General features: G+C 45.7%; 3 protein-coding genes across 5 annotated transcripts; 2 read left to right on the forward strand and 1 right to left on the reverse strand.

Annotated features, from left to right (window-relative positions):
* Positions 1–129: 129 nt before the first annotated feature.
* Positions 130–2640, forward strand: LOC6501212 (zinc finger protein 845). The gene is made up of 4 exons (XM_001954738.4): positions 130–459; positions 524–1364; positions 1708–1755; positions 1810–2640. Exons 1-4 carry the CDS (start codon positions 271–273, stop codon positions 2382–2384), a joined length of 1653 nt encoding a protein of 550 aa, XP_001954774.1. The 5' UTR covers positions 130–270; the 3' UTR covers positions 2385–2640.
* Positions 2641–2642: 2 nt separating this feature from the next.
* LOC6499368 (nuclear factor related to kappa-B-binding protein) lies at positions 2643–8718 on the reverse strand. The gene is made up of 4 exons (XM_001954739.4): positions 7018–8718; positions 4253–6671; positions 3438–4186; positions 2643–3366 (listed from the first exon to the last, which is right to left on the reverse strand). Exons 1-4 carry the CDS (start codon positions 8215–8217, stop codon positions 2869–2871), a joined length of 4866 nt encoding a protein of 1621 aa, XP_001954775.1. The 5' UTR covers positions 8218–8718; the 3' UTR covers positions 2643–2868.
* A 640-nt stretch (positions 8719–9358) lies between these two features.
* On the forward strand, positions 9359–14609 carry LOC6501213 (pyruvate kinase). 3 transcript variants are annotated; one of them, XM_014911460.3, is made up of 4 exons: positions 9359–9514; positions 12670–14059; positions 14119–14275; positions 14347–14609. In XM_014911460.3, exons 2-4 carry the CDS (start codon positions 12691–12693, stop codon positions 14357–14359), a joined length of 1539 nt encoding a protein of 512 aa, XP_014766946.1. In that variant the 5' UTR covers positions 9359–9514; positions 12670–12690; the 3' UTR covers positions 14360–14609. The 3 variants fall into 3 exon arrangements, with proteins under 3 accessions (XP_014766946.1, XP_001954776.2, XP_044571314.1); XM_001954740.4 differs by lacking the exon at positions 9359–9514 and adding an exon at positions 11127–11389; XM_044715379.1 differs by lacking the exon at positions 9359–9514 and adding an exon at positions 12583–12601.
* Positions 14610–14693: the final 84 nt, after the last annotated feature.

The following is a 14693-nucleotide window of genomic DNA, read 5'->3' on the forward strand; positions in this document are numbered from 1 at the left end:
TAAATTATTATTAATTTCATTAAAATTGTATTCTTTAATAAATAAATATATATAATAAACAACTTTTTTAAATTTCGTTAGCCGTTATTAGTAGGAAATCTATCCTGGGCCTGGCTGGCATCACTGGCAGCCCCACCACTTCAATTCTCCTCTGTTGTGATTTTTCAACACTGACCATTGCTTGCCCCAATCCACACAGAAAACAAAAAACAATATCTTCTAACGGCTTGAATTGGATCCGATGAAGTTACCTTACATATAAGCCGCGCAATGGAGTTCACCACGTGTCTCGATAACTTCGACGAGGACTCCATTGAACCCTGTCGCACCTGTGGCATTTACTATACGATGGGCCTGAACATGGACCAAGCGATGGTCAAGCCCATATTCGGAAGGGACAACGCCTCCAAGGAATACTTGGGGGAAATAATCGAGCAAATGGGTGCTTGGAATCTAAAGGTTCAGCACGTTCAGTGGTGATTCATTGATTCATATTTTAATGATTGTACATGTTTTTTTTTAGGTTGAACGGGACGATGGTCGACCACAATACATGTGCATATCCTGCATCGCCGAGTTTCAGAAACTTCTGAAATTCAAGCAGAGTTGCCTGGAGACGCAAGATCAGTTTGGTGACCTCGAGGCTCAGCGAGGAGTTGTTATTAAGAAGGAAATCGATGCTGATCCGGAGGAACAGTTTTGCGGGTTTATCTATTTGGACACTGATGACGAAGACATCAGCGACGAGGATGGAAGCCGACGTGTTTGCGCCGCATTCGACATTCCACATGTTCCCATCAAGGAGGAGCACATGGCCAGAGTGCCAACCCAGAATGAATCAGTATTCCAGTCGCCAGAGCCAAAGACACTGGGCTCACCTCTGCGGTCAAGCTTCGACATGATGGATGTGGAGGAGCTAACCGGCGGCATGTTTGTCACATCCAGCGAGGATGCGTCAGCAACGGCGGATGAAAATGATGACGAGGATGAGGAAGAGGACGAAGAGGAAGAGGAAATTTTTAAGTTCACCTACGACGACGAAGGGGAGACACAAGCCCCGCTACCATTGCCTGTACAGTCGCCAGTTGTCTACTGCAAAATGTGCTCGCACGAGTCACCCAGCCAGGAGGAGCATTTAAACCACATGAGACGTACCCATCTGCTCAAGGATTGGGAGTGCCATATTTGTGGCAAAAAGATTACGAACGCCCCGGAATCACGATTGAAGTTCCACATGAAGTGGCACAAGCTGGCCAATCATCTCAAGTGTGCCATTTGCGGTTTCCTTTGTAACTCTAAGGACACCCTCAAGGAACACAAACTGGCCGTTCATACTCGCACCAAATGTTCCTATTGCCGCAAGAGTGAGTAATTATTTTAAAGTTTTAGCTTACAACTGGGGTAAACAGAAAACTTGATATTTATTTGTTTGCTAAGCTTGTTTATTTAGAATATAACAAGTTTTGTTAGATGTGGCTTCCAATAAGTTTCGATTTTCTGATTTTTAAGCAGAATAACTTGAACAATTTGAAGATCAATTCTCAATAAGAAACACATCTTTTGAAAGGGTTTTTTGTAGGATTTTCTGCTAGTCCCATGTGGTTCTAATATGCAGAGCTAATACGCTCTTATCCAGTCTTCCAGTAAAGGCTACATCTTAAACTTATTTATGTATTCTTATTAATTTTTCAATAACTTTAATTGCAGCTGTTAAACAGAGCTTACTTCAGGAGCATATGAATAAACATTTGGAAGGTTTGTTAATTAAAAAAAAAACATTTTTATGTATTAATTGAATGATCTTTGCAGAACGCGAGGCAGAACTTGCTCAGCATGTTCAGCAAAATACGAAAATTCAGACCAACGCCAGCATTGGACGTCAAAAGCCATCTTCCAATAAAACGATCTCTGATGGCTCAGAAAAGTCTGAGCTAAGAAACAAATTACCTCCTGAGACCCCGTCTAATTTAGTGACCACTTCCGACCGAGTGGTATCATCTGCTTCCGTAAAACCAACATTTCAAGCTCCCTCTCCACCTATGAGGGAACCACCTTCCATGTCTATTCTGACGCTTGACGAACCGTTCAACCAGTCGCTTGAGTTGGAAGCTCACGTTCTGGCCAGTCATAAAACGCCACAAAAGAGAAAGAGGTCTTTGGAAAATGCACCAAGAACCACCCGATACAAGAGTCAAGCACAGTCTTTGTCGCTTCCGATGGAATTAAAGCAGACCAGTATTGCCGAGCCGGAGAATTCAAAACTAGAGGAGCCTAAAAGCCCTCGAAATGCTAGCCCAAAGTCGTATACTTCGTGCCACATATGTGGCAAGGAATTCGACTTAAAGATAAAACTTAACCGACACCTCAAAACGCACAAGATCTAATCCGATCTAAGCCATCAATTACCACCTGTATATATCCCATTTAAACGAACCACAATTCGGGAAGTTACTATGAGCTGAACCTAATGTATAGCCCTCTAAATTTTTAAGACTCATTGTGGTTATTACATTCATATATTTCATTGCCCATATAAATTAAGGTTTATTTAAAATCGCGAGTTGAAAAGCTATTTAAATTAGTATTTTTTTTATAGTTTATGAGATATCTGAAAATGAAAACTAGATTTAAAAAACATGACGTGATTTCATTGGAGTTTTATTGGGTGTCTTTCTAAATATACTTTATAAACTGTTTCCACAAAACTGGTTGCTGGGTGTCTATCATTTCACTTAATACATAGAAATATTAGCAATCGAACTTTCTGCCTATATATATAAATTACACGATGTGTTTAATTAAAATAGAAGAAGGATAAACAACGGGTTAACAAACTTCTTCAATCCACCTGGTGAGGTGGAAAGCCTCCTAGTTGCCACTTCCAGTGGCTGTTTTCAGAACTGTGGCCGGTATCAGTTTGGTAGTCAAAGTCTTTGTACCACTCTCCCCGGCCACTGTCGTCAAGGAGATCTTGCCACCAGTTGCTCCTCCCGCCCCCGATGCAGATGCCATTGGTATCACTTTTAAACTGGACAGTGGCTTAAGATTCATTCCCTGTATTCCTTGCGAGAAGAACAGCTGGCCACCGTTTCCCTGAACCGCAAACATGACATTGTTTCCAGTCGTTGTGGTCGCTCCAGAAGCGCCTGTCGTGCTGGTAGATTGCTTATTGGCAAGCATCACATTCTTGGCGATGCGAAGGGTTTGCGTGCCTCCCGCTCCGATGACTAATGTCTTTGGTGCTGACGCTATGGATCCTGAGGAAGTGGTTGTCGCCGCACTACTGCTGGTTGCAGCTAGTCTGAGGAGCTGGTTGCCCATAATAACGGTCTGCATGGGTGCGCCGGAAGCTGCCCGAGTCGGAATCTGCAGGGAATAAGGTTTATTAATACATATTCTCCAAGGAATAGTAGCTTTCGCTTTATGGGATAACTTACCGCGCCCTGCAGCTTCACCGTCTGACCGCCAATCACAATGTTCTGGGCTGTTCGCACTCCAGTTGTGGCGACTCCCGTGCCTGAAATGACAGTCCCTCCGCTAGACGCCGCTGTTGTGGTCGTGGCGGTGGTTACTTGGGTGGTGGCCACACTGCTGCCGCTCAGTTGCTTTATCGTCTTTGCATTCAAAAGCAGAGGTTTTCCCGGGAGCACTGTGGTTTTCCCAATTATCTTGGGCCCTGTGGCTACAGCACCAGTTTGACTGGCTCCAGTGCCAGTGGTCGTATTTGTGGCACTTACGATGCGCGCCATCGTAGGCAAGTGTTTTGTGGGCTGATTGGGACTCAGGGTGATCATATTGCTAGCTGAAGAGGTGGCCAACTGAATAATATTGTTGCCTGCCGTGGTGACGAGTTTGCTTCCAGAAGATTGCTTCTGAAGCAGGCCGTCAAGAGTGATAATTTGTCCCGCCGCTTGCGTTGTGCTTCCACCCGAACCACCTACAGCTGGCGTGGCACGAATAACCCGTGTTGTGGCTCCTCCTACAGTGGCTGTGGCTTGATTATTGGACAGCACTGGCTGCTTAAAGTTCTGGAGCACAATCCTCTGCTGAGGCTGCGGCTGTTGTGGCGACAAGCTCGTTGGCGTCTTGGAAACCGAGCCACTCGGGGAAGTGGTGAGTATTTTGGGAGCAGCTTTCGTCACAGCCTGGAACACAATCTTCTTATTCGCCGAAATCGCCGTGTTACCTACAAAAAAATTAAGTTTCAGAATATAATTTCACATAAACTAAAAATCCTTTAGTTAAAACTAACCCACAATAATCCTTTGCTGGGGGGAACTCTGGCCAGGAGTGCTGTTGTTGGTTGTTTGCTTCAGCTGTTGTTGTTGCTGGAGCGTGGCGAATGCCTGCGGCGACATCTTGACAATGGTACCTGCCGCGGGAGTGGGCGTTCCTTTGGCAAGCGTCGCAGGATTTGCAGCTTCTGTAGCAACACTAGTAGCCACAGGTACTGGCTTATTAGCCACAATGGATACCGCCCCGATTTTCTGCTGTACTGGACGCAGAGTCTGCGCTTGGGGTCCAACTATACGAGGCCCAAGCATTTGCACAGTGGCGGTCTTGGGATTCGTAGTCGTTGGATTTCCGCCGGCAGGCAACAGACGAATAATGTTCTTCGGCATCTGAGGGCGAGGAGTGATGGTCACTGTTTTGGGTTTGCCAGGTATTGGTTGCACCGGCTGTTGTTGCTGCTGCTGTTGGTCCAGTGGTATGATGAAGTTGCCAATTTTATTCCCAGGAGTGGGTTTCTTGATCATCACTTTCTTTGTTACCGCCGTGGGCGTAGATCCAGCTCCTGGTGTTGGCGTAGTAGACACATGTACGGTTTGCAGGCCTGTGGGCGTCGATACTAGAATAGGCGTAGTGTTCCTGGTCGGACTGATCTTGGAGATCGAAAAGGATCCGGCTTTTGGTGTGATCGACGTACGCGGAACGGGCGAGGAAGCCGGTATGGACACAGCGACTGGTTTGAGTAAGGATTTCTGCGCCAGTGGCGATGGATTTGTATTTGTATTTTGATTGGGATTCGAGGAGACAGCACTGGGCGTTCCATGAGGGAGGTGATACTTTAGAGGCGGCACAGGCGGACATTTGACAGCCAGTGGCTTTTTCACTTGGGCAGAAGCACCCACGGGCAGTTGAACTGAAACAGGAACTGGCGATACCACTGCTGACACCAAAGCAGGCGGATGATCCTGCTGCTGGCGTTCAGTACCAGGGGCTTCCGTTCCATCTTCCAGCTTCGGCCGGCTCAGTTGCTTCCTCTGTTGCTGCTTCTGCTTAACCAGGGACTGATTATGCCTATGCATTCGTTCAAACTCGGCTTCGGTTCGATTGCGATGCAAATATATCCAGATCTTCCGTCTGGCATCGTATTTCACGCAAGGATCTTGGCCGCCGTGCATTCTGTCTAGCGCTCCACTGACTATCGTCTGCAGGACATTGTCAGCTGCTTGTGGATTTACGTACTGGGAACATTTTAGTAATTCGGATATCTCGGCGCGAGTGCCTTCACCATTCGGCAGCCGGGCGGTGGCGTCGCGCACCAGTGTCAGAATGGTCACAAACGGAGGTCGATCGTCCACCATGACGGCATGGCCGCGGGCTTTGTTTAAAGGCATACTTTGGGTATAGATTCCTTTGACGGGGCCCACGACACTTTCGTATCCATTGAGGCGATACGTGAATGGACGATGTGGATACTCGAAGCGCATTCTCTCCTGCCGCTGGAACTCCTGGATCTCCGATTGGCTGGCCGTTCGGACGGTCCACGTAGTGGGACATCTGGGAGGAGGTGTTGGAGTTGTATCCACTAGGGAACTTACATTTGAACTCAACGCCGGACTTAGCTGCGAATTCTCATCCCGTTGCGTCCTCAGCCAACTCTGGCACAAGCCTATTAGCCGTGCATCCGAGTCCCGGCCAGCTCCGATCCATTGATAAATCCCCATCTGGGTTTTATTGTCAATGTAGGGTACATATTCCGTTGGCAGAGATCCAAAATCTCCGGATAAAAAGTTAATTCCAGACTGAAGTAGCTTCGACCAATCGATCACAGAACGCGGCCACTCCCCGATCGGAAAAGAAGCATCCGAATGCGCTTCCCTCCAGTTGTTGAGGAGGATTTGAAGTTCCCCATATGTGAGCCGGTGCTGAGGAGTGGATACAAACAGGTCCCTAAGCAGCGAGAAGAACGAAGATGGTCGGTTGGAAGATGTCGGACGTTGGACTGCTTCCCTAGTGGGGCTGCCGGTGATATGACCAGAAGCCTGACCAGGCAGAGCAGCAGCTGTTGGACTCGCACGGGGTTGCGCAATCGGTCCGTTTAATGGCTCAAGTTTGGGTATGGGCTGAGAGACAGGTGTAGTTACTGGTGAGGCAGTTGCTTTCTTTGGCATGAACTCCTTCGGCGTCCTGTGCTCCTCCGACTGGTCCTCGGCGACCCGGCGGCCAAACAGCTGATGTGGTTCATCCAGTAGCATGGGCTCCTCGTCCACCACTTCGCTCTTAGGCCCGGCTGAAGCCCCAATTGGAACCAGTGCGGGTGGATCGGGATTTAGGCGGGCCATCAGTGCCTTTGGTTTTCTGCCCGGTTTGAAATTTCCAACAAACTGAGCTCGGGTACATATGTCGCGCAGGCGCACCTCGGAAGTGTCGAATTCGGGACTTTCCTGAAAGACAAAAAGCAACTCAGTTAGTCTTGCTTTTGTTGAAATTTCAATATTTTACATTTTATTTAACTAATAGGAAAAAATATCAATTAAAATTCGAAATTATTAGATAGATTATTATTATTATTATTATTATTAGATTAGAAAATCAACACTTTCCAATTGTGATATGTCAGTGACGTAATACTTTTTGAGTCCAACAATAGATAACAATGTCTCTACTTGATAGTTAACCAATATTACTATTACTACTTAGTAAGGGAAATAATGCGTCTAGACTCTAGACCTTTATATATTATTTTAGACAAATATTTATATAATTTATACCAATCATATCATTACTTACCGGCCGCTCCAGTTTTCGGCGCTTGTAGTCCCGCAAATACTTTCGGAAATTCTTGTCGTTGAGTTGGGTGTTCCGTTCCGCTTGCATCAGGCGCAGTATCTGGTCGTCCTCCACGCCCGGTCGCCGCTTAAAGAACGTATTGTAAATGCATTTCTTGTCAGCGGCATTCGAAGGCCTCCCAGCTCCATCCCTCTCCTGCGCCTTGGGCTCCTCCGGAAGAACTTCTGGCGGCCCATAGGCCAGCCGCTCTAGCAGCTGAGAACAATCCTCGTCCTCTTCATCATCCTCGGCACTAATGTCTCCGGGCATTACCTTCAGCTCACCCATAACTTCAAGCAGCTCCTGAGCGTATCGTTTCTTCGCTCGCCGAGTGCAGCATCGATTCTGAGTGTTCAACGAAGGTGGCTTCTGCTTCCGTGGTCGTTGCCTCGGCAAATATTTACCAAAAGAGCCGTCGGTAGGAGGAGCTGATGTGTAGGCGTGCTGCAGGACCTGCTCTCTGGACAGAAAGAGTTCCTTGGCCAGCTGACTAAGGCGCTCTGCCTGCTGGAAGCGAAATTCCCTCCGACTGGAGTGCTGTATGCTCTTTCGTAGCTGCATGACATCCGGTCGCAAGCTGCCCTCCTCCAGTTGGCGTTGCAATTGGAGCAGCGGGGATTGTCCGAAGCGCTGGAGGCCACCGTTAAAGAGCTGCACGAGGGTTCGCTGTTGCTCAGCTCCGGCCTGTGCCGGCCCCGAAACCAGGCCGGTGAAATCTGGCAACAAGGACTGCAGTCGGGCTTGAATGGCTTGAGGCAACTGCTGCCAGGTCTCCATGGAGAAGAACTCATGGAATATGGACGAACTTTCGCAGAGACCACGAGGCAACCGAAAGACATCCCTTCCATTTAACTGAGCGAGTTCTAGTTCGTCCGACTGATAGGTGGCTGTATCGTCCTCCGTCTCTGAGCCACTGGACATGTCCTCGTCGGGTTCCTGATCCTGTTCCTGGTCGTCATCCAGCGAGTCGCTCGAATCATTCGACGAACTGCTGCTGGAAGTGCGACTCCGCTGGCTGCTCACCGAGCTGCTGGTGTCGCTCATCCGTTCACCGTCCCCCTCCTCTTCCTCGACAGATTCCGGACTACGATTGGGAAGCGAATGCTGATGGGGATTCGAACTGGGCCTGGGCACGGTGTTTATGTTTATGTTGCTACTCATCGCTACAGTTTTGTTACCAGCTTTTTTTCTGTTACGTGCTCGGCCCCAAAGAGCAATTTTTTCTCTACACTCAGTTATAAATTTTTCTCTTGTGCCCCTGGTGCTGCCTCGTTATATCAAGCTGCATATTAGCCAGCGCTGGCGCTGGTTGTTTTCTTCTTTTTTTATTGCCCAGCATGTTTTCTCTGCGATTTTTTAGTGGGCCGAGTTGGCAGCCCCGACGACACGCTAGGGATGAACCGATATGGCGGCTTCGGTTATTCCCGACAACCTGTATATAAGCCTTAAAAAACACAAAAACATAGATTTTTCGGTTTCTTAACGTTATGGTGTTACATTGTGCGAATTTTAAAGTATTGTGTCATACATAATTTCAGCACTAAGTTGTCAGCCAAATGTCAGATTTTGCATAACCGCTAGAGATGGGACGATGCAGCGACTTTGAATTGTTCATGAATATAATGAATCGGTAACGTTTCAAAAACAGTAATCTATGATAAATGGGATTTTATGAGTCAATTTTGATATTGGGCATTATTCTATATGTGTAAAAATAGAACAAAAACGTAATTCTTCAAAAATTGATATTCCAGTTAGAGATGAACTGTTTTTAAGTTTGAAATTTTGCCGTTCAGTATACCCTCACATTGTTCACAATTTTTATATATAAATAAGGGTGTGTTTTTCATATTGTTTGGGGTGAAATGTTCGTTGCATTGAAATCGGTAAAATAAGAGTTGGCAGGACGGTTAACAACGGAAATATGCTGTAAAAATACCAAAGTTTTGTGTGCCCTTGAGAAACCAAAACCTCTTCATAATGGGAACACTGGAAACGGAAATATACTGCAAACTGAAAAAGAAACATCGATCATTTCGATGTTTATTTTTAAATAATATCGATGAACCCGTAAAATTGGCTTATTTAATTAATAAAAACGTTACGATCCTCGATCCTGCAGTAAGGCACTGTATATTTGTATAAATTGGCCTTTTAGAGACTATTAGAACATGATCCAGCTCCATTTGGTATGACCAGATGGAAACCCTTGAAATACCAAAAAAGCTTTTTTTTGTCTCAAGTTAATACCGAAAATATCGCGCGCCATAAGTTTGTATATATTTCCGTATCACATATATAAAGACCCAACTTGTTCCAATCGCAATTCAGATCGCTCGCCGGACGGATTCTTGTTGGAGAGCCCGCGTTACCTGTGCATTTAAATTGATTTTAATTAATTCCAAAACAGGAAGAGCATTACTCCCTGAGATTTCATTCTCTTCATTTCCCAAAGAAGGTAAATATTTAAATGAAATAGTGTGACATCAACCGAATCGAATTATATGGGGGGGATGTGAATTTCGCAAATTGCGGCGTTTGGGGCCATACAAGTTTTTGTTGTACTGCTGATGATGATGCAAGCAATTTCTCCACATTATGTAGAATTGACTTTGCCGCCTCACAAACACTATTGAAAGTTCAATTCACACAGATTTGAACGCTCTAAAAAGCGTCTTGTTAGCGGAATGTGTAAAGGTGAAATAGAAGTCATTCCATACGGTGCTCGAAGCAAGAGCCCAACCAGCACTCCCTCTATAAAACACGCCATCGGGAACTGCAGCAATAATAATCACTAAACTGTTTCAATTGTTGTAAATCCGGGGCTGTCTTATCGAAATTTTTGAAATGCCCTGTGACGCTATGACGGATGAGTAATTGACACAATTTTGTCTGCTCGACTCTGAATACTTTTTTGTTGCTAAATTCATATTTCAACTGATAGGAATTTTATTGTATTCGACATTGGGTTTAGAAGTAACGGTGCTAACGTCCTTTCGAGGACAAGTTCAAGGGCAAATTGCATACATACATATCTACAAACTCAGTATGTGGGTAACTTTATGAGCTGGAAAAGCGCTTTCACTTTCACTTTCCACTCAGAACTCTGAAAACATCTCTCCCGAGTTTCCCGGCTGCGAAAGCTGCAAAAAAAAGCTTCACGCCATTTGCGCGTGAGAGAAACGAACGATAAAAAAAAAGCACCCCCAACCTCAGGAATATACCAATACTTAATCGAATGCTCACGCACTTGCATAATGGGCGTGCGAGTGGGATGGAACCATCCTTTTGTGGAGCACATTAATTTGTCAAGGTCAGTTGGCGCTTTTTTTTTTTTTTCATGTTTAATGCCGGCTGATAAGCGACATCTCTATGGGGAACAGAACAGCTGCTGATCAGTTTTTTTTTTGTTTACTTACTCACACATGCAATCATCACGTGCATACTTAATATATTTAAAAAAAAAAAAAAACAAAATTTATGGACACTCCAAGATTCGTTGAACTTTTGGCTTTGCCGGCTTCCGACTGCCGGCTAGAAACAAGCTTTCCGTCAGGTAACTCCGCTGCTTCGTGCTCCTGCTCCTCTTTGGATAAACGGTTTCTACCCCGCATTAAAAGGATAGTTTCGAAGGGTTATCATTCCCTATTCTGAATCATTTCAGTGACTGATTTTTAATATTTATTTATTTTAAGAAAGTTTAAATATATCTTAATAAAAGTCAGTATTTAAATCTGCTTATAAATAGTAGTATGTTACTACTTATGTTATAATAATAGACATAATATGGATCTATTTAATAAATATAATTTTCCCCATCCTAGATTCAAAAAAGGTTTAAGTGCGTAACGGTCGAGCATACCTTTTTTAATCGTTTTTTTTCAAACGGGAGTCGATAAAGTTGGCCCATAGGGGTGGCCTGTTGCTCTTGTCTCTGCTGTCTCATCGGCGACAGCGGCGATACTCTCTCGCGGCTCTTGCGCTTTCGGTTCGTGGGGTTCTCGGTGGGTTCTGAGCGCTTTTGTTGCTCGTGAAATTTTCCGCTTGCCAGGCTAGGCCAGGCCAGGCCAACAAATCTGTGCGGCATTCGAAAAGTTAGCGTTGTCCTCGCCGTGTCGGTTAGTCGGTTTGTGGCTCAGTTCTGTAATATATATTGCCAAAATATCGAAATCTGATTTCCTGCCGGATTTTGTGTTTTGTGCGTGTTGTGTGTGCTGCCAGAGGATATAGTCATCCCGATTCCAAGCTCCTTTGTCGCTGCATTAGCTCTGCCCGATCTCTAGGCAACAAAATGGTGAACGTAACCATCTACGACCAAGCGCCCCAGCTGAAGGTACATACGCCCCTGGCCTTTCACCGCCACCGCCACAATGTCACGGGAGTTACTCTACCCATTTTCCTGGTCCATAAAGATATACATAATCAGTTGGCTGGCTCGCTTTATCCGATAAATAAGCACTCATATCCGTAGATGGCCGAGATGAGTTATCACAGGGGGGCGGAATATGAAAAAAAATTATGCAACTGGGCCGAACTGCGCTGCAGCTGTGAAAAGTCTCGGTCGGCGGAACTGACCTTCGGCGGTGCAGCGACGTCGGTGCAAAAGTTTTCTTCCGCATAGCACTTTCCCTCTCCCAGGGTCTCTTCCACGCTCTCATTTTTCTTTTCTGCTCTCGACTGGTCGGACCACCCACCGCCCACTTCTCAAGTACGCACATTGTTGGCGTTTTGGGGGTTTTGTTTATAAATTTGGTCCAAAAGCTTTTTGATAAAACATAATCATTTTGGGATAATTAATAATGAAACCTAAATTAGAAACTATATCCTTGATATCTTACTTTTCAAACAAGGATAAAAAGTATGTAATAGATATACCCCTTAATTCGTAGCATTTTTTTCAAGTGCAAACTCGTGCCTGGTTAATTGTTTAGGGCTTTGTCGATCCTATTTTTAGACTCGTGCTAAATTGCCGCCTAATTTAGTCGATAAATTCATTATCGACCCGTTTCCCCAAAAACAGTACCAGACGCCCCACCATATTATGGCTTTTCATCAGTTCAGAAGACTTACTTAGAAGTTCCACGACAGTTTCTTAGATTATGAAATCAAAATTGTTTACTATTCATTTATGTTAGTTGTTTCCATGGAGAGCTAAATAGTTATGACTATTTAGGTAATAGTCACATGCCTGTCATGTTTTTATTTCAAGTAGAATTTCTTTCGAAATGATTCATTAAATTTGAAGATTCTATTCCTATTAGGATTATCCCAACTTTAAAACATAGATACCTAGGATAAGGTATTTTCTTAAAAATTTTCAACTAAGTTATTGAGTCTAGTTTAGAAACATTTCATAACGTTTACACTTCACACAAAGCCACTACAATTTCAAAATTAACAAACATTTTTTTTGTTATAGTCATAATACTGCCTCCATCCATCTCAAATTACCAGAAGAAATATGTTTTTCCTTCGCCCCTCATATAGGCTCTATTACAGTCATAAACAAACTGTCCGTAAATCTCATTACTCAGGCCCCGACGAAGTCTGTTATTGGCAACAAAATTATAACAATTTTTACTAATTTTTGTTCTTAATTTAATTCTATAATAGCCCAACGAAGTACCGCAAAACATGGCCGCTGGAGCTGATAGCCAATTGGAGCACATGTGCCGCCTGCAGTTCGACTCGCCGGTTCCCCATGTTCGCTTATCCGGAATCGTCTGCACCATCGGACCTGCCTCGCGCAGCGTCGAGATGCTCGAGAAGATGATGGCTACCGGCATGAACATTGCCCGTATGAACTTCTCTCACGGCTCTCACGAATACCACGCCGAGACTGTGGCCAATGTCCGTCAGGCCGTTAAGAACTACTCCGCCAAGCTGGGCTACGAACATCCCGTGGCCATTGCTCTGGATACCAAGGGTCCCGAGATCCGTACCGGTCTGATCGGAGGCAGCGGCACCGCCGAGATCGAACTGAAGAAGGGCGAGACCATCAAGCTGTCCACCAACAAGGACTTCCTGGAGAAGGGCTCCCTTGAGGTGGTCTATGTGGACTACGAGAACATCGTCAACGTGGTGAAGCCCGGCAACCGCGTCTTCGTCGACGACGGTTTGATCTCTTTGGTGGTCAAGGAGGTGACCAAGGATACTGTCACCTGCGAGGTGGAGAACGGCGGCTCTCTGGGATCCCGCAAGGGCGTCAACTTGCCCGGTGTACCCGTGGATCTGCCAGCCGTCTCTGAGAAGGACAAGAGCGATCTTCAGTTCGGTGTGGAGCAGGACGTGGACATGATCTTTGCTTCGTTCATCCGCAACGCCGCCGCTCTGACCGAAATCCGCAAGGTTCTTGGCGAGAAGGGAAAGAACATTAAGATTATTTCGAAGATCGAGAACCAGCAGGGCATGCACAACCTGGATGAGATCATTGAGGCTGGTGATGGTATTATGGTGGCCCGTGGCGATCTCGGTATTGAGATCCCAGCTGAGAAGGTCTTCTTGGCCCAGAAGGCCATGATTGCTCGCTGCAACAAGGCCGGCAAGCCCGTCATCTGCGCCACTCAAATGCTGGAGTCCATGGTGAAGAAGCCGCGCCCAACTCGCGCTGAGATCTCCGATGTGGCCAACGCCGTCCTTGATGGTGCCGATTGCGTCATGTTGTCCGGTGAGACCGCGAAGGGCGAGTACCCTCTGGAGTGCGTCCTGACAATGGCCAAGACCTGCAAGGAGGCTGAGGCTGCTCTGTGGCACCAGAACCTGTTCAACGATCTGGTGCGTGGTGCCACTACTCTGGATGCTGCCCATGCTGCCGCCATTGCTGCTGTTGAGGCTGCCACTAAGGCTAAGGCTGCCGCCATCGTAGTGATCACTACCAGCGGCAAGTCGGCCTTCCAGGTCAGCAAGTACCGCCCACGTTGCCCCATTATTGCCGTGACCCGATTCCCGCAGACTGCCCGTCAGGCCCATCTGTACCGCGGCCTGGTGCCCCTCATCTACAAGGGTAAGTGTCTTATTACTGCTTCTGTAAAATAGCTTTTCTAACTAGATTTCTGCTTACAGAGCCTGCTCTCAGCGACTGGCTGAAGGATGTGGATGTGCGCGTCCAGTTCGGTCTGCAGGTCGGCAAGAAGAACGGATTCATCAAGACCGGCGACTCCGTGGTCGTGGTTACTGGCTGGAAGCAGGGCTCCGGATTCACCAACACCATCCGCATTGTGTAGGTTTTTTTGGAATTTTTTTTTAGTTTTCAAAACACAATTTATTTGACTTGAACTTTTTAATTTCTAGCCCTGTCGAATAAACCTCTGGCGCTCAGGATGTACCTTGATGCATCGCATCGGCTGCGGTCATCACGTTAAAGATTACTATTAATAACCAAGCTAATTTATTAATACCACAATATTTGGAATATTGGATACTGCATGAGAATGCTAGAACCGCTGTCAAGGCGCCGAAAGCCGGCTTTGGCCACAAACAGACACACAAATATAATGTATCATTGTTGAATAATATAGTTTTTTCAAAAGTAATAAATTCGATATATGTATGTATTTATGGAAACTGAGTTGATATTGAAAGGAGAGATGAGGTTATTCTTATAAAAAAGACATGAATTCAAAGGAAAATTAGTAATA

This window comes from Drosophila ananassae, chromosome 2L, assembly GCF_017639315.1.
Source record: "Drosophila ananassae strain 14024-0371.13 chromosome 2L, ASM1763931v2, whole genome shotgun sequence".
NCBI lineage: Eukaryota > Metazoa > Arthropoda > Insecta > Diptera > Drosophilidae > Drosophila > Drosophila ananassae.